Source organism: Rhinatrema bivittatum, chromosome 10, assembly GCF_901001135.1.
Source record: "Rhinatrema bivittatum chromosome 10, aRhiBiv1.1, whole genome shotgun sequence".
NCBI classification, from domain to species: domain Eukaryota; kingdom Metazoa; phylum Chordata; class Amphibia; order Gymnophiona; family Rhinatrematidae; genus Rhinatrema; species Rhinatrema bivittatum.
In genome coordinates, this window is record NC_042624.1 from 103,668,058 (window position 1) to 103,692,717 (window position 24,660).

Sequence of the window (24,660 nt, forward strand, 5' to 3'; positions counted from 1 at the left end):
AGATCACTCTCCATTGTGGCTTAATATGAGTGACTGCTGGCAATACATCATTCTTGTCAGCTATAATTAAATACGCTGTGTAGTCTCTTCTTTAAGGAACAGGAATAAAGATGGTCACAAGTGTCTGATATGAACAGCAGGAATATCTTCCTGATGACTAGTGCACACCTCAACTGAAATACAGACAATGAAGCTTAGCACCTATGTAGGCTAGAGAGCAGGATGGCGGAAAACAATATTGTTCTTTTGTAAAGATAATATATTAACTGATTAGTGACTGCTATGTACATAAAGATCTTCCTGAATATCCTGGAGAATGAGTGCACAGAATATGTGCACCAGTGTAGTGCCTGTATTTCTGATATTGTTCAAATTGGGTTTTTTTGTTGCACAACTGCTTAGAAAATGTATAATGTTCACATTGTTTTTTCTGTTACACAACTGCTAAAAAAAATGTATATTTTTGTAAACCGTTATGATGGCTCTACCGAATGATGGTATATAAAACTCAACAAATAAATAAATAAATTGTTAATGATGTTTACAGCAACAATATGATGTGCTCACTGAAGCTAAATTTCAAAGTAACAGCCCAATGTATTTAACAAATATTGGGCCTGATTTAGAAGGTTTTTCTCCCATTCTGTGTCTACGGAAAAAATGCTTAGTAAATGAGACCCATTGGGAGTAATAAAACATTAGGGATGTGCAGGCCCAACATTTTCAGGTTGGTTCATTTTTTCATTATGGGCTTGTTCTTCATTTTTATTTGGTTTGTTTAATTATTTTTTTTTTTTTGTTCAGTGCGATTGCCAAACTGAAAAAAACATTTAACAAGAAAAAATAAAATCCCATAGCAAACATAAATAAATAAATCAATCTATCAACAAGAAAATGTGCCTCCAATGTCCTGGGTGGACTTTCCCAGGCCAAAAATCTGCCTCAGCCTGGCACCAAGGCCTAGGCACAGGCGTCAAGGACCTACCCCTTTGTAAAGCTGCTAGGGCACAACAGGCAGTGGCACACAGGGGGAAGGTTTAGTGCAGGGAGGCGGCAGATAGTGAGTAACGGGGCTCCCCAAGGAGAAAGGAAGTGGAAGTGCTGACCGCCGCTCTCATGGACGCAGTAGGATCCAAAGAGGACTTCAGTCTGCAGTAGTTTGCCCAGTGGAGAACAGAGAGGCCTTTATTTGCAAAATTTAGAGGGTGTTTTTCCCCCTTTCTTTCCCTAATGGCAAAACTGTTTTGAAAACAGGAATATGAGTGATTTTCAAGCGGTTAGAAACAATTTAGTTTTGCAAAAAAAAAAAGAATGGGAAATAGCTTGCAGTCCAACCACAAAATGTCAGCAAACCTCGTCCACCCCAGTCGCTGTAACTGAAAAACCTTCTCCATCTTTGCTCACCACTCCTCCTCTCCACAATTTGTTTGCAAGTGCTCGTAGCCTCCTGTGTCCAAACCTCAGGATGAAAAGGAATTTAAAATAAAAATCTTACTGTGGGCAGGATTTAAAATATATATATTTTTTTTTTCTTTAAAACAAATGAAGTTGGGATTTGAATTGCAATGATTGATAGGGAGTCTAGATATGAATATGCTCATGTTCTTCCCAGATCAACAGATTTATATTCTATTTTTTCACACAAGTGTACATCAAAATGGCGCAGGCCGCAGCACAGGAAGGCACTGAAGTGATGTCGCTTTGATACCCTCATCCTACAGGTGGGCAGCATCTTTTTTAAAGAGCCGGGACCCAGCAAGAGCGACTCGGCCTTGCCCCTGCCCATTTACACTGGGATCTGGGGGCAGGGGTGGGAGATCCCTGGCATCTGCAGCTTTACAGAGAGAGGGTCCCAGCCTAGGCTTCAGTAGCTAATTCAGCCTAGGCCTTGCCTGGGCTGTTTTTTGGCTGGGAAAGTCTAGCCAAGGCTGCTGGAGGCCCTTTTTTAAGTGCCATGAATATGAAAATACTCAAAAAAATGAAATGAGCCAAAAATGGCTTCTGAAACGCCCCTTATCTCCTCAGCAACACCCTCTAGATACAGGTTTCTCTAGCATAGCGCTCTGCACCATGCTGCATTCAGTGGTCTTCTCTATGAGTAGACTGTAGCTCCTGAGCCTTTGCGAGACCTGCATTCAACACTTCCTGTGGGCGCTGACTGATGGCATCAGCATCTCCTAGGCATAAAAGGAAGCTCACCACAATAGACCAATGCCTCAGCAACAGGTCCTTTTGTGGATTTCTCTGTCTAGGCGTTATCGTTGCTCTGATCTTGAATCAGCGAGCACTAAAATAAAATAGTACGCACTGAACATTCAAAGGTGAATTTTCAGAACGTTACGTGCTTAAAAATGATCATATATGCGCGCGTAGCCTTTACTCTCATATTCCAAATTTTATAAACGTCCACAATACGTGTGCATTTTCACTTTCACAGACACATATACGCGTGTGAAAAAATGGGCGGTCCTGGGGTATTCCGGGGCAGGGCAACAGCTTACGCACGTAAGTTACTGTTTTAAAAAACACTTCCATGTACACGTTTGCCAACGTACTCGCCTGCTTTTCCATCTGACGTTAAGTGATATTAAACGTGTTCACTGTGCGGTACTGACTGGGTAGGAGGACTGGGTCAGCTGAGGGGACGTTCAGGCTGAAGGACCAGGAGGATCTCAATGACCTGGAGAAGGACTGGGCAAGCTGGTGGACTAATTGGTAAAACTGGTGATTTCATCGACGTGCGCACGTTATAAAATACACCGACTTACAATGGTAAGTCCTATTTTACTTTTATGCATAAAATATATGCATGCATATTTTTAAAAATAGGTGGGTAAAGTACACATATTCAACGCATTGATGTATGTGGTTTCGGTGCAGTGCATGTATTCATGATTAAGTCTTCATAGGCGCATGTTATAAAATATTAAAGTAAATCTGCATGTGGCCACACACACGTGTATATGCTGCCGCGCGCAGATGTTTGAAAGTTATCCTTTGTAAGGTGAATTTTAAAAGCCGGGCGCGCGCCAGAATCAGGAGATGTGCGTGCATGTAGGACATGCACACGTGCGCCGGATTTTAAAAGTCGCCTACATGCACGTATATCTCCTGAAACACGAATATCACATTCCAATTAGAAAGGGGCGTGGTGAGTGTGTGGTTTTGGGGGTGTGTGGGCGTTCCTGGGAGGGGCCTAGAGATATGTGGTCAAATACTTATCCCCTGGGCACGCTCCTAGGTGCAGTGCCGCGTAGCTTTACTTCTGCTATGGAGAAGGTGTAAGTTAAAAAAAACCCCCAAAACTGTCCATTTCTGAAGGATTTAAACGGTCTGGGGTAACTGCACGCTATTAAATCGGTGTAGAGGGGGTTTGGAGGATCTAGCTCTATACTGGGTAAAGTGTTTGATGAACTGGTGAAACAAGTCATGGCGTGGACGCATGCTGGTCCCATTGACCTGGCCAGCCTTTCCATCTGCCAGGCTTCCAGTCTCAGGTTCTCCCTCTCAGCTGGCCCCTTGGGACTGGGGAATTCCCACCTCACAGACATACATGGGTTACTCACTTCAATTAAGCCCACTGGCTTCTCCTTCTTTCACCTGCACTGCAGTAACCCCCACTCGATCCAGACCAGGTTTCCAGAGGTACTGCCCAGGCCTCTGGCAGCTGTACTTGCTAGCAGTTCCACTTTCTGCTTGGGCATGCCCTATTCTAGCCACAGTGCACAACTGCTTTTCTCTCTTTTTTTTCTTTTAAAAGAGAAAAAAAAAAGGTTAAAAAAATCCTGCCTCACCAGCACTAATTACACTGTGGAGGACAAGCCCTAAACTCTGGACAGAACTTGCCTCTTTAGTCCGCAAAACAAACGTAATCTTGCCTAGCTTTCAGGCCCCACAGCTCACTCCCAAAGTAAAGGCAACCAGTTTCTTCTTCTTTTTTTCTGTGCTCTGCTATCCCAGCAGCACCGCTCTGCTTCGGTGTGCTCTCAGAGCCACACCCTTTTGCCTTCAAATGCTTGGCAGGCTACACAGAAAACTATTTTCTACAGTCCTCTCCTCTGGAGCCTGAGGCTGAGAGAAAAATAAAATCCCATGAATGACTCCATATTGTTAGGATGACCGAGCAGGCTTCATTCTCCTAGACTCAGAAGCCATGCTGACTCCAGCTTTTCTGAAGTAAAATACACTTTATTCACCAACAAACAAACACAGTACTTGGAGCCTCCCTAACCGAGCAGGGCTTACCCTCTTATCCCTGCCAGCTGATCCCACCCTCTTACCTCTTCCCTGCCCCTGCAGGGTCTCACCCACAGAGCTCTCTCCCTCCGTGGGGTTTAAGATGGATCAGGCTTTTAGCCTGGTCCTGCATATCCAAACAGGGGAAAATGGGGTCACTCCGTTACAGTGCTATTTTATTTTAGCATGTGTTATGTCAAAATGTTGTGCATGCATCTTTGCTTTTAGTGAGAGCTCTTTCAAAATAGAGTGCTCTAAAACAAAATGAAACTGATTGCAACAAAAATGCACATTCCTAATTTTAGGTCTGGTCCCAGAGTGTTGGTAAGGGAAGGCAGTATAAAAAGGGCACAAATCCTCTGTATTGTTTCCATACTAAAGAGGCAAGGCTATGAAATACGAGTGAATGAGAGTTATATGAACTGACTGTGGGACATTAGAGATGGAAGAAATATAGATTAATATTTCAGTGGACCATTGAGGTGTAATGGGATATTGAGAAAACTAATGAACCGATAGAATGTGTAGTAAATTCTAAGGTGAAGGATGTATTTGTATGTATAACTTGAATGTTACTGTGAAATCTGAATGTCTTGTCAAATTATAAATTGAAAGTGTAGTATAATTATATTTGCATATTGTCTGTACACTGCATTGAGTTGAGTGTAGAGGAAGGAATGCAGAAATTGAATTAAATAGGTAAAAATAAAATAAATAGTTCATCCTACCCTAAACGTTTGGGCTTTCTGGGCTTCACGGCACAGGAACTGCTGTGCTAAAGTAACTTACTGGCTAATTTTAAAAGGGAGGCGCATGAGCCCATAAACACCCGTATCGGTGCACGAGCGGAGATAGGCTGCAATTTTATATCGTGCACAAGTATTCGTGTATTATTTGAAATACCCTTGCCACGCACAACTGTATGCAAAATCTTAAGAGGTGGCCTGAGTAAATGTCCCGCGCATATTTCCACTAGGGCTTTAGCGGCTTTTACGCATGTATGCAGGCGGATTTTAAAATATGCTCGCGTTGAGGGAAAAAACAGTTTTCACAAGTAGTCCACCAATTTGTCCAGTTGATACTGAGGTCTTCCAGACTCCTCTGGATCTTCATCCCGTAAGCCCCCCAAAATCCTCGCACTGTGCTGAAAGCCCTAAAACCCGAGATTTCCAGACTTGCCCCTCATCAGGACCGGCAGTAAATTTACAAGGAAAACACGCCGACGCGCACCAGGGTCAGCTTTTTTAAAATTCAGAGTCACGCGTGGAAATCTTGGCCCTGCCCTGGAATGCCTATTCCCCGTCCCTTTTCTGCCCCCTTATGCTTGACGTGTACATGGGTTTGTACATGTGCAGTCACAGCTTCTTAAAAATCCGCGTTGCTCGTGCATGGCCCACCTACGCGTGAATGTGGCTGTTCTTGCGCAAGCAACGCTTTTAAAGTCTTCCTCTTGGGTTGCATGATACTTCCAAGGAGATGGCTTGGCTTCTGACAAATGCCTGAGGGGGGAGCTGAAAGGAAGCCGGAAACACAGTTGCCTGCTACCCGATATTTTGTCAGAGCCCCATGAACTCTGCAACCGAAGCTCCAGTTTTCATATTCCTGGGAAATGTATAAGCAGGGTAATATCATCACACCCTCCCTCTTTCCTCCTCAGGATCTAATAGTTACATATTTAAAGGTTGCTGCTGATTTAAGAGAACCAAACTGGTTGCTGCCATGAAGGTATTCCAGAGGTTATCAATGCCAAGCCTTTCATTGACTGAGCACCACTGCAGAATTCCCGGGTACCACGACGCAGTCCAAGACTGATAGGCAGGGCCGGACAGCTGAAGGCCAGCAGAGTGCACCTCCCGTTTAACCACCCATTGACCAGCAAACGATGCTGCTATTGAAGAATGGAAAAGCATGTTTAAAAAACTCCCAAAACATTTTTCTTTAATTAGGTTTGGTGACCACTTTTCTGAATGCTAACTGCTGCTTCTTGCTAGTCGATGGCCAATAGTGAGTGAAGTGTCTAATGCTTTACCCACATAGCTGACGCGAGTTTTCCAGGGTCAAAACAAAAAACTCATGGAAGGACAGCTAATCACCCGTGCAGGGCAGGAAAAGATAAACAAAACGTTTCTTTCAATGAAAAAAGTCTGACATCTTGTTACAAAGAACCATTCTACAAAATTAAAATCCTGGTAACGTTTAGTCCGCATGGTACCAAATGATGCTCAAAAAATGGAGGACACATGAAAAGGTAAAGTTTAGGGGGAGGTGTGATCTTTTAGCCCAATATTCGAGCTATGAGTCCAGAGAAGCCCTGGGGCATAAGCTCAATTTCTGCCCTCCCCTTGACTCTCTGTGTAATCTTGGGCAAGTTATCCCCATAGTTCAGTGTAGCTCTTCTGTCTATGGTAATAACAAGTAACAGTGGTCTCTCTCCCAGCTCTTCTCTACAAGATTTCAGGCTGTAAAACCACCAAAAGTGCTGGAAGTTGGGCTGAGAAAATAGAAATGTGTGCTGAAAAGCAGCAAAGGAGTGAGATATCAAGGGTAAAGATGGATGGTCAGGTCATAAAAAGTTAACAATTACACAATACTAAAACAAGACTAGCTTTTTATTCCTTATACAATCAAACTACCAAGATATTGTAATCCTCTTTGCAGGGAGAGGCACAGCCAGCTGGTGCCATTTGTCTTCAGACAGCGCAGAGCCTGGAGCACAGGGGGCCCTCTGGGCCCACTAGACCACCGGGTTTTTCAAGGTATGACTGGGAGAGAGTTAGGAGAGGGTGGGGGATCCTGAGGCTGGGAGGGTTAGGAAGGGAGGGGAGGGGATCTGAGCTGCATATATTACATGTAATTTTATTTTTTTATCAGGTGCTGAGGCCACCTCTAGGGAGACAGGGAAATGGGATAGGGGTCCTACATATTGTTTTGTTTTTTCATTTAGGCCTCTCTGGCCCTTTAACTTCCAGTCCCGGGTGCATCGGGACCCACGACAGTCCCAGGGAAAGGCAGCTAACTTTCATTACATCAACGCAGCTCATTATCTTATTTACATTAAATTGCCTAGTAATGAGCTGCTTTGCCATACCAGCATTATTAGAGGTAAAGTAACACACGGTATTTAAAATACAGCACGCTATCATTACCACAAGGCATTTACTGCATGGTAAACGCCTAACGCAGCTTGTGAAATGACTCCTTTAGACTGTAAGCCCCCAGGGAATAGGGAAATACCTACTGTATCTGAATGTAACTCGCCTTGAGCTACCAATGAAAAGGCCTGAGCTAAATATAAATAAATAAAGACAGTGTACAATTAGATAACACAATCCAGCCTCAGTCCTCTCTCTGTCTAAGCCTGTTTCACCAGTACATGCTCCCTGAAAGAGGCTTCCTTTGCTTATAAAACAAAGGACGTCATAACTCAATAAGAAATGCAATTAAAGTAACAGTGGTAGCTTCATAAATCAGCACATCAACTTGCCTGTTTTTGGTTTTGTTGTTTCTGACTTGAATTTCTAACTCTCCTTCCTTTCTTTTTCACTTTACCTTAATATATCCTCCTAAGATTTTATACTTCTAATCCAATCAGACGTTTGCAACTTGTGGCACAATCACATGTACTGGAAAACATTGAACTTCTTTTCCCCGCTAAGGATGTGCAAGAAAAAAATTGTTTGCTTAGGTTTCTTATTCCATTCATTTGGCTCAGTTATTTATTTTGCTCGGTTTGGGGCCAAATAATTATTTATTTGTGTCATTCGGTCATGAATTTCCATTAAAGTCAATGGGGAAAGCTATGCATCCTGTGTTGGGCTCTCTAATTGGGGTTTTCTGTCCAGGTTTAGTGATACTTGCAGGAGGGCATCAGTAGCCCACTCCAAGGTGCCACATGAGGGGCAAACTGGCACCGAGTGACATGCCTAGTCCAAGGCCCTGGAACAGGGCAAATCAGCCCGAACAGAAGCATCAACATCCCAAAGTATTGTGAAGGGAGCAGCGCAGCACCAACAGCGGCAAGAACGGTCCAAAGCACTAAAATAGAGGCAAAAGGCATCGCCAACATTGGCAGGAAGACCTCAAGGCACTAAGATAGGGACGAAGGGCACCTTCAACAGTGGCAACAACAACCAAGGCGCCAAAATAGGAGCAAAGAGCACCATCAACAGTGGCAGGAACACCCCAAGGCATCGTGCAAGGGGCAAAGAGTAGCAACAGCAGTGCCACGAGAGATGGGAAAACGGGACCAAAAGTGGATGGAGTACCCCAATGCACCAAAGGGCAGGCAGGAGTGGGCAGGGCAGTAAGAGTGGCATAACAACCCAGCAAGGCAAGAAAACAATGTGATTTACCACGGCAAAAGCCTTAGTAAATCAGGCCCTAAGTTTGTATCAGAGGCAACAGAACATGAATTGACCTGCTCAAGGTCATAAGGAACAGCAGCAGGATTTGAACCCTGGTTTCCCTTGTTTTCCGCTCACTGCTCAAACCACTATGCCACGTCACTACTTTGTTCTCCTATCTAGATATTTTTATCAACTTTTTTTTTTACTCTAAGGGAGTAATTTTCAAAGCAGTTACACGCTTAAAAATGGGTTTTACAAGTGTGGTTGCACGTTGCCCATGAAAGTGGGCTTTTGAAAATTGCTACAGTATATGCCATTGAATCGTCCATAGGATTTACCCCTGTAAGTGCACTTTACGCAGGAAAATGGCTTTTGAAAATTGCTACAATAGTAGTTACAGTTATATGTGTAAATCCTTTTGAAAATTACGCCCTAGAGCTTAATAATAAAGGCTCTTCTCTTTCTGAAATACAAGGGAGAAATGACTCTAGAAAATGGTGACTCCGCTTTAAGGCCAGTTTTCCTTTCAGTTGCAGGTTAAGAAAAATGAGGAAGTCTGACAGGGACTGGATGGTCCAAAAAGTGCTTCACCTTGATTGGTCATTCTCCTTCCTTGACCCTTCCCATCCCAGCTCTGCGCTGTCTGAGCTTCAAGATGCATAACTCTGCAGATTGGCTTGCCTCATAGACTTTTAATGTGTCCAAAAATGAATGTAAATAAAAATGTTTGTTAGTTTTCCGAGGGCACCTCCATTTATTTTATTTGAAATAAACCGGATTGAAAATGGACTCATTTGTCACACTTTATCCATTTGTTTTAAATTAGTGCAGATCCTAATTGCCTGCTTCTCCTCCCTTCCCGAACTGCTAATCTCAGGATGGGAAAGTCTGTTGAGAGTACATTTTTGGGGGGTTGTGCAGTTAAAGCTGAAATTTCATGTATGGATTATAACCACTCACTTTATTATTTTATCCGCCTGGATCTTCTGTAGGTTGCAATACCTTCTATAAGACCAACCTAAAAATTATCCAAAGATCTCACTGTCCATGAGCCTTTGAGACTATAGAGGTCCCGCCTTCAGTTGGCTGACGTCTGAAGAGAAAAGACATGGAATCGCAGCCTGCAAAAGAATCCCATTCTCTCTAAATCCAACAGGGCTATTAGAGCACCGGATTAAAATGATCAGATTGGAAGGCTAGAGTGGGAAAGCAGTTTCATACCTGAACCCTAACAGCAGGTGTTAAAGTGCCGTTCTGCTCTAAAAAACGTCTCTAAAAAAGGGAGCCCAAATAGCAAATAGCAAAGAGTTGTATTTATTTTTTCAATAACTATAATCCCTGCTCTTACAGTTGTTTCTATTTATTTATTTGGATTTATAATCCACATTTCTGCATACAAAATTCATCCAAGGTGGGCTACGACATATTACAATGGTTGCATACAATCGGAGATCAGTAACAGAGTAACCAAAGAAGTTGTACAGTAAGGACTGAATCAGAAATAAATCAACAATAATGACTAAACCTAAATAAAGATCTCACATAAGCATTCATAAATACAATTTTCTACTTCCACCTTGTCCTTTTATCATTAATGTGGCTCTAAAAGCGACCTTCATACAGCTAGCTCAAGGTTTCATACAAGCCACCTTCCATGCTAATACTAATATTTAATCATCTGTCCCGAAATATCAATTGCAACTTTTTAATATTTTTACTTGCATATAAAAATTAAAATGCAGCACTTTCCTTATCAACTGGCATTACACCTGATGTGATGACCCGTATCGAGACTGGGACTCTCTGCACTGGGGCACGTTTCTTGCTTGCCACTCAAACATAAATAGCATTGACTTCATCTTGTTCCGGCCTGGATCAACTTGCATTACACCTGTCGTGATATTATGTATCAAGACTGGGAACCTCTGCATCAGGGCCACTTTTCTTGTCTGCTGCTCAAACAGAGGTGGAAGTAATCATTGGTGCTGCATATATTTGAGTGGCAAGTTCAATGCCCCTCTGCCCTACCACCTTTGCTCTTTTAAGGCAAAATTTGGCCTTCCTCAGAGAACGTTCACTACTGTAAAGAAACTTGCCTCTTCTGTGGTGACCACAGTCACTATTAATCACTTTAAATATGCATCCCATTTTGGCTTTACATGTAGCTATAAAAGTCATAATAACTTATTCACTGGATATTTCCCATGTGACTATGATCCAGTAGTCTAGTGGATGACACAAAATCTCTTCTAATGGAACATTAACATTTCTTCACTATTGAAAGAGCATTTAAGTTTCTTTATGCTGAAAAATCTGCATTGGAATGACATCCAAGGTCTTTCAAAGTGTTAGGTATTAAATTCGGCCTGCAGAAGACTGTTTTTATGCTTGTTAAAAAATATTAGTGGGAAGGGCTACGTCAATGGCAATGATAACCACAAGCCAACTAAAAAAATTGCAGCATGACCTAGAGTTTCTGCAAGAGTTGGAAAGAGCTTGGCTGTTTGAACAATCTCCTTGCCCTGTGCATGTTTTATATTAATTCTCGCTGACAGATTCCTGGTTTTTCGTTTTTTTTTTTTACAGGGAAGCCTTGACATTAGTCATAATTAAATAGTTTATTTTCATTACTGAGAATGTTATTTTCACTGTTGTATACAATAAATAAGGCTGTCTAGCAGGCTGAATGAAGACATATTATTCATTTACGACCTATTCATGACCAGCTCCCTTTTAAAGTGCTACAGCAAAACAAAGACATTGCATGAGTGAGTTATGAAAGGTTGTCAGAAATGCAAAGAAGTAAATAATGAACCAGATGTGCAAAACTGTTTCCTATAGTCACAACATGAAAGAAACCCCCTAGGACATCTGGCCCACTGTATGCCAGTCAGTTAATCCATAAAGTTAGCAATGGTCAATCTGGGGTCCACAGCATGTCTTCTAGGTGTGCTGCTTTACATAACCATACATTATTTACAGCCTGATTTTTCAAGTAAGCAGTAACACACAAAGTGATATGCATGAAACATTTTCAGCAGCCAAGAAGGTGGTTAAAACCTTGGGACCCGTAAACTCTGATTTTGTTGGTATGTATAAAACTGAGTCAACCCTTAGCAACCAACAGTTGATCAGCGCTACAGGTGATTCTAGGATTCGGGCTGAGGGGGCAAACAGAAAAAAAGACCTTTGCATATTGGAATCTGGGAAGTGACTGCAGTACTGAGCAGCAGAGGAAACAAGATGTGTTGCAGCTGTCAGCAAAAAGTCCCAGAGGCGGCACAGATTTTATTTGCCAGGTACCAAAAACAATCCCAATGACAGAAGAAAAGGAATAGCTAGAATGTGGTAATGAGACATTTCCAGACTTTATAAACTTATTTTTTCAATTTCAGAATAAAATCGTCACACTACAGATAAATAAGATGACTTGCAATTTAAATCTGCTTAATTTAAATTTAGGAAAGTGGGAGCTCAAAATGTAACTTGGGAAGAAAATGAAAATGGTGAATTTGCATTGAGAAATATTTTAGCGTGATTGAAAGAATATTTATGCCGTTGCCACTGGACCAATGACACTGCTCAATTTCTTAACATTTCACACTATTTTTTCTCTACTTCACTTGAAAACTACCTGTATGTCACCTACTCATCATCAGTGGTAGTCTGACATTCACTGAAAGCTTTAGTCTAGGTTCGAGCTTCAAAGTTTGCAGATTGTGCACACATCCAAACACGTGACTACCCTGCACGCCACACATTTATAGTGTAAGAGTGCCTGAAAACATTCTCATTGATATTCACTTGAATATGGGTGAGAGGACCCGTCCTCTGCTTTCTGAGCTCAGATGGATATGGCACCTTTCTGCAATACTTACTCGGTGACGTAGGAGAGGCAGCCCCTCCTTCTGTTGATGTGGTTGGAGGTTTTGTGTCTGGCACAGGCAGAGGCACAGGCCTAGCCATTGGTGGCGGGGGTGGTGGTGGCAACATTGGAGTAGGAAGGAATGGATTGTGCACCTTGCCTTGGCTGCTACCGTTGGGCTGTCAAAAAAATAACACTATCATTATTAATCACACCTGATGAAAAAGATGTTAAAATTATCTACGATAAGCCAATAGCTAGAAGGCAAAGGAAATACACCATTAACTAAAATGTATCCATAAAATCACGAAGAAAGATACTGTTCATTTTTTCAACTCAAACAATACACTGGTTTTTTTGGACCGCCATAGGGGGACTTTGCACCTTGCTTCCTTTTTTAACCATAAAATTTGCACCATATCAAGCACATCTAAATCTGCAGTTCTAAATATGTAAGATGTACCACATTGATCTACGGACGAGGTGACTGGGATTTTCACACTTGCATCTGTTTTTCTAATTTTTAAAAAGAACACATGAAAGAAAAATGTTTTTCTGAAACGTAAGTGCTATGCTAGGTCAGACCAATGGTCCATCGAGCCCAGCATCTTGTCTCCAACAGTGACCAATCTGGGTGACTTGGAAGTACTAGAAAGATCAGCTTCCTGGTTGCTTATTCCTAGATGTAGGAGGTGGTGATCCTAGCCAGTAAGCATTAACGGATCTGTTCTCCAAATATTTGTCCGCATCCTTGGACAACAAATTTCACAGCTTGAATGTGTGTTGAGTGAAAATACTCTTTGTTTTAAATCTGCTTACTGCTAGTTTCATGGACTGTTCCCTAGTCCTAGTACTTTTTGATAGGGTAAATAATAGTTCCCTATTTACTTTTTCCACACCACTCATGGATTTATAAACTTCTACGATATCCCCTCCTCAGTCACCTCTTCTCTAAGCTGAGTCTGTTTAGCTTTTCTTCATAAGAAACCCATTCCATCTGTTTTATCATTTTTTTGTTGCCCTTCTCTGCAGATAGGGTGACTGGAACTGCACCATAGTTTCATGTAGAGGCACTATGATAGTCTCAGATTTCTTTTCCATTTTTTAAGAATCATTCCTAACATCCTATTTGCTTTTTTCTGATTGCCGCCACAGACCAAGCAGTGGATTTCAACATATTGTGCTCAGTGACTTCAAGTTTGTTTTCCTGGTTGGGGGAGTCCTAATACAGAACTCAAGTTGCCCACACTGGCATGCTAACTTCATGAGAATGTGCTGTAGAGAAAACAGGGTGTCACTCAGCTTTCTGTTCAAAAGGCGATGGAAAGATGAAGCTTGCTGATTTTTCTTATTTATTTATTTATTTATTTTATTTATTTCTTTTGTATACCGACATTCGATCGAGATATCACATCTTAATGATTCCTGGTTAGACCAGCAGAGGAGAGAAGGTCAAGACATGAAGGGGAAGACAGTTTGGAGTCTGATACTAAACACCGTGCGAGCGAGCTAGCCAACAGAATACTGACTAGACCACAAAAATTAAAATATTAAGGGGCCTATCTTATAAAGTCCAGGGCAACTATGGTCATTGTTCTTCTGATTACCATCATCTGCTGGCACTCTCCAATGACATTCACAGCATAACACCAACACTGGGAATTATGTTTTAGAATGGAAAGTTCATAGAGTAAATATCCTCTCAGTGGAGCAAAAGTCATCCCAAAGCTTTTATTGCTCTATGTGTTATCAGAGCAAGCTGCAAGAGCAGAAAATGTAGCCCATGTGTCTTCTCATTGCTTACAACAGATGTCTGAAAGACTAAAGCCTACTGCTTTAAGAAAGTCAACAGTAAGATGTGGCAGAGTCAAACTACTACAAAATAATGCTTTTTTATCTTCAAGAAAATTATCAGCTCCGTAACTTTGATATCAAAAAGCCTTACAACATGAAAATCAACAAAGTAATAATGCAAGCTTTCAGGACTGCTGAGGTCCCTTGATAAAGTAACGTGATGAAGCTGAAGGTGTGCATGTATATATATATTTATATATATATAAATTGTAAGTGAGCATTGTGGCTCACGTGGAGCTCACCTGGAGCTGGAGGATGGACTGCCCTTCCACTGCTATTGCAAGAGGCCTCAGGCAGAAGTGCAAGGGATGGCTGGATCATTACCGAGGTTGTGCCGTCAGCAAAAAGATTGGTGTGGTTTCCCCAGTCCATTAGCACAAGAAAAAAGTGAACTATAGTGATGGTAGAAAGGCTGGTGGGGCTCTACCAGCAGAAGAAGAAAGAGGAACAAGGATGGTGGAAGACCCTACTAGCGGCAGAAAGATGAGGCCCAAGGTGGGAGGAAGTGACTGTAAGGGGAGGAGAGGGAAGGAAAGACAGAGGAGGGGTGAATAAGAGGAATGTGATAGGAGATGAATGAGAAGGAAGGGAAAGGAGAGGAAGAAGGGCTGAGTGAGAGGGAAGAGAGAGGTGACTGAGAAGGGAAGACAGGATGGGGAGAGTGAGAAGAGGGAAGGTGGTGAGAAGAACAGAAGAGGATGTAAATAAGAGGGAAGGGAAAGGAGGAAGTGAGAGGGAGAAGAAAGGAAGTGAGTGAGAAGAATGGAGGGAAGATTGGGGTGAATAAGAGAAGCAAGGAGAGGGAGGACAGGGTAGAGATGAGTAAAGGGTTAGGAGAGAAGAGGTGAATGAGAGAGGAGATGAGTGAGAGAGGTGATGAGTGAGAAGAAAGGGAAAGGAAAGGAAAGGTGTGTGAGAGGATAGGGTGAGGAGTGAGAGGGAAAGGGAAAGGGGAGGAAAAGGAGGTGGGTGTGAGTAAAAGGGGAGGAGAGATGGGATGTGTGGGTGAAGGCAGGGCTGAGAAAGAGAGAAGGAAAGACAAGGGATGAAAAGGGGATCGAGAGGAAAGGAAAAGAGGGGAGGAGTTTAGAGACAGGGGAGGAGTTTAGAGACAGGGGAGAGGGAGGGGGTTAGGGAGGGGATAGGTGAATGAGGGTGGAGGAAAACAGGTGAAGGGTGAGTGAATGGGGGAGAAGGGGTGAACGAGAAGAATGGGAGAGGAGGTGTGTGAGAGGGAAAGGCAAAGGAGGTGAGTGGGGGATAGGGTAGAGAGAAGGAAGGGGAAAATTATCCAGACATATTTCCACCTGCTAAATTGTGCAGGTAATTCATCTGGCTGAAAATACGCATGTACTTTTGAAAATTCAAAATATGCATGTTTATGTGCAAAGCCCATCGTGACCCCCTCCCCCTGCTGTGGGTAAAAAGCATGCGCTTAGTGGCATTACGCGTGCATTTTAACCCACACTGAGGGCAGGCTATTTCCGAAAAGATCATTTCTGAAGGCCAAGCACTATTTCACCCATGGGCCTGTCTGCGGGTAAAAGTATAAGCATCACTGAACAATGCAGGTACCTTTACCTGTGGATTTTAATAACTGGGCCTGTCTGCGGGTAAAAGTATAAGCATCCCTGAACAATGCAGGTACCTTTACCTGTGGATTTTGCAGGTTCTCCCTGGGGTGGGGGGGGGGGGGGGGAGCTGGAGAGAAAACGAGTGTGCAGAGGTTGTCCTGGGGGTGGGAAGAGGGCAAAACTGAACAATGTGCTTTAGTTATATTATGCAAAAACACCGGTGCTATTTTATGCAGAAAAATTACCTGCCAAGAAAGCGGGGGGGGGGGGGGGGGGGGGGGCAGATCATTTTTCATTGGGCAATAAGCAAACAAATATACTGAGTACTTGCAGGCACCCAGTTTTAATTGGTTCAGTTAATTCCCTCTTTGAACCTACTCAGTTACAGCTCTAGCTACACAGACTAGCACCTAGTTGGCACCTCTCCTTGACAGCCTGGTAACTTTCTGCAATATGTCTCCACCCTGCACGGACTATCCAGACTCTTCTCCAACACAGAAGTGACTTCAGATTCCCTTGCAGAACTTCATGTCAGGAACGAGACCTTCGCTGTCTTGAAAGCGTGCATCTTAAAACGAGCTTGCTCAGGTTACCCTCAGGCGTCCCTATCTGATTGTGCACAGCACTGCTCACAAGTCAGCTGTTACTAGAAGTCTGGGCTAATGCCAGGATGCCCTCTGCTAAACTCCAAGGGCATTCTTTTTCAGAAAATGTACGTCCCTGGCCAACAAATGATAGAAGATGCATTCTGTTCTTTCAGGTTATTACTCCCCCCCCGCCCTGCCCCGAGAGATTTGCTTCCATTCATAAAAGGCATCCAAAATAACGAAAGCCGAGCCAAAGAATTCCCTGACAACAGAATATTCCAAAATATCTTACGGGAATGCATATTTTCATTTCTCAGTGAACACGAGGCAGCACCGTGACAAGGAAGCAGGGAGGGCAATGCAGGTGCCTGCCGCCCTGCGTGTGATGTGTGGCATCAGTCCCTCATCTGATTGCTTCTGCGGTCTGTCTGGCACTGAATGCACTGCCCTCCGCAGAGGAAGTTAGCTTGACATACGCTGCAAGATCAAAATTCCGGGGTGCAAGGGGAGCGTGAAAGCAATCATTTTTATAGGCAACCGAGAATTTTCTTTCTTTTATCCTCGGTAAATTCTGGGGCCAGGTTTCCTGCGCCACGAGTTTCCAGCACAAGTGTTACTGCGGCGTCTCGGGGTGTGTGTGTGTGTGTGTCTCAGAATGAAGTCACATTTCTCTCGGCTCACCCTTTCCTGAACGCTAGTTGCAAGCGTGCTGGCAGCGCCCAGCACACAGTGGGTTTGAAGAAGCAAAGCAAAAAAAAAAAAAATACAGAAGAAAGGAGAAGAGGCATATTGATCTGTTGTCTAGACAGATCTGTGTCGGCTATCATATTGCAGACATTATTCAAAGCCAGTCAGGCCCGAGATATGCAGAATCAGGTATTCTGTAGCAACAAATAAGCGTATACCGAGGATACTGTGATTTCTTAAACAAAGCTTGCAAGCCGAGTGCCAAGAAGAGATGAATCTGTACGGCCGACTGAAGCCTCACTGCATCACAATATATATTATACATAACCGATGATGTACATTTTCTTTCTAATCTTTCTGTTCAAGGAATGTTTAGCATTGATTTTCTTGCCACCAACATTTCAAAACCGGGGACCGGCTTTTGAAAAATATCTGTAATTATACGGGATATAATCCCATTATGCCTGTATTTGGTCAGAAGTCAACAGCCAGAGTAAATGAAGCAATAATCAGGATACCATCAAGCTCCTTGCAAGTCAAAATCTAAAAGGCGCGCTTGCAGTTCTGGAACCCTGTTTAATTTTCTGTACAGATCAGCAGAGGGGGGGAAAACCCCCCTCAAACCTAGCTCCTTTCAGAACAGATACTGATCACCCTTACTGCACTTCTACCGCCAGGAGCCCAAGCTTTGGCCATGTATGAGAATACACTGAAAAAAAATAAGCAATGATACGTTTGATGGGAAACATGTGTCTGAACTATTTTTTTTTTTTAAATTATTTAGCCGTTATGTTTTGTTAGGCTTCTGCATCTCTCCACGTTCAGGCTGACTTTATGGTAATAAGGCAACATCGCACGTTGCTGTGATACTTCAAACACTTGGCGAGTGCCAGCGTACGGCAACAACACACACGGGCTGGAATAACGTGCGCCTGGCTTGTTAAAACGTGTTTTCCTCTGTGTCATTTTCTGTCCGGGTTCTAACAGTAGAATTGACTAAAGCTGTAATATTCATGCAATGTTAGCGTTTCAGCATAAAGTCTCTCAACCTCATTTTGCCTTTAGAAGAGAATAGAGTGCATTGCAATTTAACCCAGATAGGGAGAAGAAGTGACCTGGCCGTTACAGCACTGGACTGCGGTTCAGGAGAAGTCTTGCGACCTGCGCTCAGTGCTCCCCTAAATCCCTGATTCTCCGTGAACGCTCTGCCAAGTTTCTCTGGGTTAAAATTTCCAAGAGCCATTGAGTGACTGAGATCCCTGGCTATTTTTAGCGAGCTGGCTTTAGGGAAACTTTTCAGCTATTACCTAGCTGCTGAATGAAAATATACTCTTCCTGGGGGGAAAAAAAAAAAAAAGCCGCACTCCATCCCAACCCGAGCACCCCCCCCCCCCCCCCGATACTAAAATAACCTCCCCCTGTCCCCAAGCCCCATCTACTTATTTATTTATTTATTTAGCACTTTTCTATACCGACCTTCATGAATAGATTCATATCAGATCGGTTTACATGGAACTGGGGGTCTAAAATTAATAAACCATTTAACAAGAGGCAAAGTTACATATAACAGGGAGATAGAACTTGGAGGCTAGGGTAGCCGGAGACAAAGGACAGTAGAACTCAAGAGAAACATAACGTCGAAACTAGGCGGGGCGTCTGGTAAAGAAATGAGCCAAAGGACAGGCCCCCCCCCCTCCAACCCATCTCTTATAAAAAGTTGCCTCCCTCTTCCCGATTCACCCTCCCCCTTTCAGAACCTTCGCTTCCAAAAGATCCTAGTGCTGAGCCATAGGAGGACACAGCCTAACCTCCTACCACCCTGGTAGGAGGTTAGGCTGGCGTGTACAATTCTGGTCGCCGCATCTAAAAAAAGATGTAGTTGCGATGGAGAAGGTACAGAGAAGGGCAACCAAAATGATAAGGGGAATGGAACAGCTCCCCTATGAGGAAAGGCTGAAGAGGTTAGGGATGTTCAGCTTGGAGAAGAGACAGGTGAGGGGGGGATATGATAGAGGTGTTTAAAATCATGAGAGGTCTAGAACGGGTAAATGTGAATCGGTTATTTACTCTTTCGGAAAATAGAAAGACTAGGGGGCACTCCATGAAGTTAGCATGTAGCACATTTAAAACTAATCGGAGAAAGTTCTTTTTTACTCAATGCACAATTAAACTCTGGAATTTGTTGCCAGAGGATGTGGTTAGTGCAATTAGTATAGCTGTGTTTAAAAAAGGATTGGATAAGTTCTTGGACGAGAAGTCCATTACCTGCTATTAATTAAGTTGACTTAGATAATAACCACCTCTATTACTAACAACGGTAACATGGAATAGACTTAGTTTTTGGGTACTTGCCAGGTTCTTATGGCCTGGATTGGCCACTGTTGGAAACAGGATGCTGGGCTTGATGGACCCTTGGTCTGACCCAGTATGGCATGTTCTTATGTTCCTGTCAGTGGATCAAGATATTGGATGGGAGGGAGGGAGGACTTGAGTGGGTGCAGCAGGGGCTGACCCACTGCTCATTTCTTCAATATGCAGGGCTAACTAGATTTAGGTCTAGTAACCAAATTTAAGCGCCTAAGTTAAACACACAGAGGTTGATATTCAAAAGCTACTTAAGATGGACTTAACTGGATAAGTAGCAGCCGCTGAACATTTGGCTATCTTTATGGATGCCACTTAGATGGATAAGTCACTTACCTGGCTATGTTTTTAGCTGGATTACTTGTGGGTGGGCAACAGGCATATGGAGGGGGGGGGGGGGAGATAACTTATCTGGCTAAGCAGCAATATTCAGACTTTGCTGGATAAGTTATCCGTCTAATTTAGACCTGCTCAATAGCCAACTAGCCAGCTATGTTTGGAATATCTACCCCCCAGCATTGAAAATCAATGCTAGGTGTCTAACTTCCCTCCCTCGAACAAAACTCCACCCCCTAGGACTTTCCACATTTACAGCATCTAAATTTAGCTGCTCAGCCCCAGTAAATTTTCAAAAAGTTTAATCTAGTTGGCCAAGTCTTTATTTAGCCTGCTAGATGCTTTTTGAAAATTGAACCCAAAATGTCCCTTCTCCTCCGAGACTCAGGAATTGGCTTAGTTTTCTTTGTCCAGTAAACCAATTAAAAATGGAGGAGGAGCAAGAGAGAATGGGCAGTAAACTAGGACGGTTTAAATATTACCAAGCCAGAGCCCAACTGTTTTGGGATCTTCTGGTTACTGCAAATATTAACAAACACTTGAAAATTGATGAAAAATGTTTCCTTACATTTAAGAACCCCACCTGTCCAGCCTGCTGGCCGGCATCGGGACAGACAAGTTGGACAAACTCTTTCAGAGTCTCCTGAGGATGATAGCGGATTGCTGGGTGGGAGAAGTATGGCCCAGGCTGCTGAATAATAGGCGATGTTGGGAAGTGAAGTGTCGATGGTGTTGCATGTGGACTTGCTATGGGAAAGAAAGATAAAACAGTTTACAAGACAAGTCAACAGCAGTTCCTTGTGAAGCAACATATTTGATAACATAAAAGTAATATCCTACATGTAAATCCCTCAAAGCAATTATTTAAAGCTTACTCAAAAAACATATCAAGAGACCATCATGCATTGATGCAGATCAATAACGTATCAGAGAATCGGGTCTTTGCATCAGTCTTTTAATCACTGGTCTCAGCCCAAGTATACAATCATTTTTTGAAAAAAATTTTATATGCAGTAATAAAATCTCCAAAATAACTTTGTGAAACTTAATACTCTTTCTTCTCATAATCCCGACATGGTCACCGTGTTTCGAAGAAGACAAGCTGCATCAGGGGAATTCAAAACAGCATTACAAGCTTCCAGTTGAGCTCTCCCAGGGCTTCCAAAGCCCTCGCTTTTATTGTGGCATATAAAAAAAAAACTTTTCAAAACACGATTGTGTACCTGGGCTGAGACCTGCGATTAAAAGGTTGATGCAAAGACCCAATTGGTCTGCATTAATGCATGATGGTCTCGGATATATTTTTTGAATAAGATTTAAATAACAGCTTTGAGGGATTTATATGTATGAAATAATATTATATTGTTGACATTATTCCTAGGGTGGTTGTTTGCTTCATTGTAAATATATTCGATGATATATTACCTTATAGTCACTTAAAAATGACTAAATATCAAACCTAATCAGCCAGACTTTAAGGTTCTTATCTTTGCTTCTTATTGTGCATGAGCAGAAATATCCCCTTCTCTCCTTTAGGTATCTGACTTTTCCCCATTGCATTTTTCCCTTAATGCATCCCAGAGAAATGATGATGACTTTCCTCCTGCTTGGAAAAGCTAGCATGTTGCTTCCCTCACAGGTGGGAAGAATTAGGAAGCCTGGCAAGATTTTGCAAAAATTAAAATCCAGGTGCACTAAGTGAGACTGAGGTGGAGCCCCCGTCTCACTACTGTAAGGAAATCAGACAATCATTTGTCTTACAACTGTGCCCTTCAGATGAAAACAAGCTCCTGGACCTGGAGAGAGGTTACATAAAAAAACTAACCTGAACTTAAACTCGCAATTCAGCTAAAGCTTTTAATATGTCAAATCTCTATAAAAGCCCTCTCCCCGTGAAGAAGGAATTTGAATTATGTTGCCAACCCTCACCTATTGAGAAACCCCTTACACCCCTCTGAAACCTGGGAAATCTATATTTTAATGGCCCTCACCATAATTCATTGAACAAGGAGGCTCCATCCTTCCCAAACTCGATGGAGCCGGGAGCCACGAAGCACTGCAGCCCCTTCTAACGCACACGGGTGTGGGAGCGATAAGCCCTTGAACACGATTAGAGTTTTATTTTCCTGAATGGTGGGAGCAGGGAGATAATGGCTCTCCTTGCTCAAGGCAAGGCATAAATAAATATTTTAAAGCTCATCTGACTTCTGGTTTTCTGGAAATTCATCTGAGACTGCTAAGGCTTTTTATTTTAGAATCCAACGGATAGTATGCGAGGGCCTGTCACAGGCACACCAATACTATGAGAATCCTTCTACTGGGGGCTGTGCAACCGTGTGCTACATCTGCTGCACATTTATACTAGATTTTTGGCTTGCTTTCTAGCTTCTCATTATTATGCCACAGAACAGTTAAAGGTTGCTGTAGTGCAGGGTGCGTGCAATTGTTTGATTTTTAAAGATGACTCTTGTCGGTTGCTTTCACTGTTCCCTTGCAGTAGCTGGTGTGAGTATCAAATTATTCATAAAACAAGTCCTTCCAATGGATCAGGTCAGCCCTTTCCAGAGATTCAAAAAAAATGACTGAAAGACCACATAACACATTGCAGGCAGCCTACTTCTAGACCATAAGGAAAAGGTTAACCCCAAAACATAACATTATGCGCTAGGCCGTTAAGTAAAAACATACTGTTTGCTGTATTACAATGTCAATAAAGCTGAAAAATGATACGTTTTCACAACACTATTAATACAACTGTACAGGCGCCTGTAGTTGAGACCACTGTAATCAGCACAATTCCAGTTCAGAGGGTGTTGTAAAAGAATTTTATGACCTGTTAGCTTCTTCACCTGATTTCCTTCATTTGGTTTTCCTGGATGTCTCCACACCCTGCTTGCTGTAAATTGTCTTACAGCTGCATGGCAACGCATGTGTCAGTTCAAATTTTGCATGTTGCAACCAACCCACCCTGGCTATTTGTGTTTGCACATGGGTCTCACGATGGACCACATTAAGAGTGCTGACTGGTCACACCATTGTGTTGGCTTTCAAACAACCCCCTAACAGCTGCCGTTGATCCCAAACACAAAGAGTGACTTTTTACTAATGAGGGCTGGCGAGAATCCAAGTTCCTGAGGGCGACCCGCACCTCTATGCATAAGGAAAAGACAAGGAATTAAAAAGAAACAAGACTTTAAAAACAATTCATTTCATATCTCTAACAGATAGTACAAGCAAAGTATTACTCAAGCAAGCTGTATATCTCTTTGTTCCTGTTGGGAAGTAGCCCATAAGAAACAGAACGGAACAGCTTCAGACTTTGACTAGAGCTGGAATGAAGTATTGTGGTTGTCATGTTAGTACACTTGGACAAGTCAAAATAAAAGTGAAACAAACAAATTGTAGGTGATAATTGTTTTATTGGACTAGCTTAACACATTTGTGTCTGGCTTTCAAGAGTGGTGCTCCTTCTACCAGGTCAATACAAACAGCCCGATACAGTACGGACACGCTAACATAGCGCGTCTGTTTTCGTCACCTGCTCTTTCAATGCGTGCACAGCCCCTTCTCCTGAGCGCACGGTGCGGCATGCACATGAGGGGGTTGCGCCAGAAGAAGGTGTTAGGAACAACTACGCATTTGCATGTGATGAGGCTATTAGTTTCGGGGGGGTTTGGACGCACGTTATGGATGCGCTGAACCCCCTTACTGTACAAGGGGTGGTAGACGCGCGTCCAACACGGGTTAAACAGCGCACTCGGCTAAGCACACTTTACAGTATCGGCCTGAAAGTGAGCTAAGGATGATGTCCAAATATTCAAGCATATCGCAGGTTGCATTACAAAGGTGGCGTAGCAGTGCTCATAAAGATTTGTAAATTAAAAGGATTGTGTGTGTGTGTGGGGGGGGGAGTAAGGGCAGGAGGCATAAAACTTTGGGTCTTCAAATACAATTAAAAAAATAAAGACCAGTCCAGGTGGGTCATTGAGCTGCTCAGTCAACAGGAAGTAGGCTGTGAGGGCAATTTTCAAAGCCACCATTTGAGGATGGCATTCCCGGGGGTGGGGGGAAGGGGGAGGACGTGTTTTGGATGGGGATTGGAAAATAAGGCACTTGTGTTTTCATGTTAACGTGTGGTTATTTGCCATGAGAATTCTATTGTACAAGAAGCGGGTGCACACAGAGAATTTCCAAGAGAAAGCATGCAGGCACCTTCCCCTCGAAATCTGGTGCAAAATCTGCAGGGGTAAAAAGCACCCGCGGACTGTAACCAAATGCAGCCAGTTTGAAAATTGCTTACCCCCGTATTAGCAAAGTCATTAGGGAAACTGACCAATTAACTCACTCCTAGACAAGACGGTTTTGAATTGTCTACCCTGCTCTCCTCCCACCCCACCCCGAGCAATATAATTAAATCATTGGAAATGGTTGCAGGCTAACCCTCCTTCTTAGTTCACAGCATTAATGCTCTGTTAAGTCGCTTTAACATTTTCAAGCAATGCTTACTGTCCGTACGCACCTTCACCCAACTTCCTGAACTCTTGAAGCTATTCACAAAAGGGTTTGCCGACGCTGCATCCCAATGCTAAGTTAATTGCAAATTCTGATTTGACCGTAAGCTGTTCTGTTGCCTCTGTTCCTTTTAAATTAACGGGAATCCGCCTGTTACGTTTGGCGTTCTGCGGGCTGCTCCCATGAACCGCTGCACTCGCCTCCCCGGCCGGGCTGTCCCTGCTGGCTCCCAATGTGTCCGGGCACTGCCGGCCCTCCACGTGGCGGGACGCCATGCTCCAAAGCTGCAAGACGCCGCC

General features: G+C 43.1%; 1 protein-coding gene across 3 annotated transcripts in view; it reads right to left on the minus strand.

Moving 5' to 3' along the window:
- Nucleotides 1-24,660, minus strand: part of NFIA (nuclear factor I A) — a 512,744-nt gene that overhangs the window by 81,148 nt on the left and 406,936 nt on the right. For all 3 annotated transcript variants that reach the window (XM_029618602.1, XM_029618603.1, XM_029618601.1), the window contains 2 exons: nt 20,418-20,596; nt 12,461-12,626 (listed from right to left, as the gene is read on the minus strand). In XM_029618602.1, the coding sequence (XP_029474462.1) occupies nt 12,461-12,626; nt 20,418-20,596 (345 nt within the window). The remainder of the gene's footprint in view (nt 1-12,460; nt 12,627-20,417; nt 20,597-24,660) is intronic.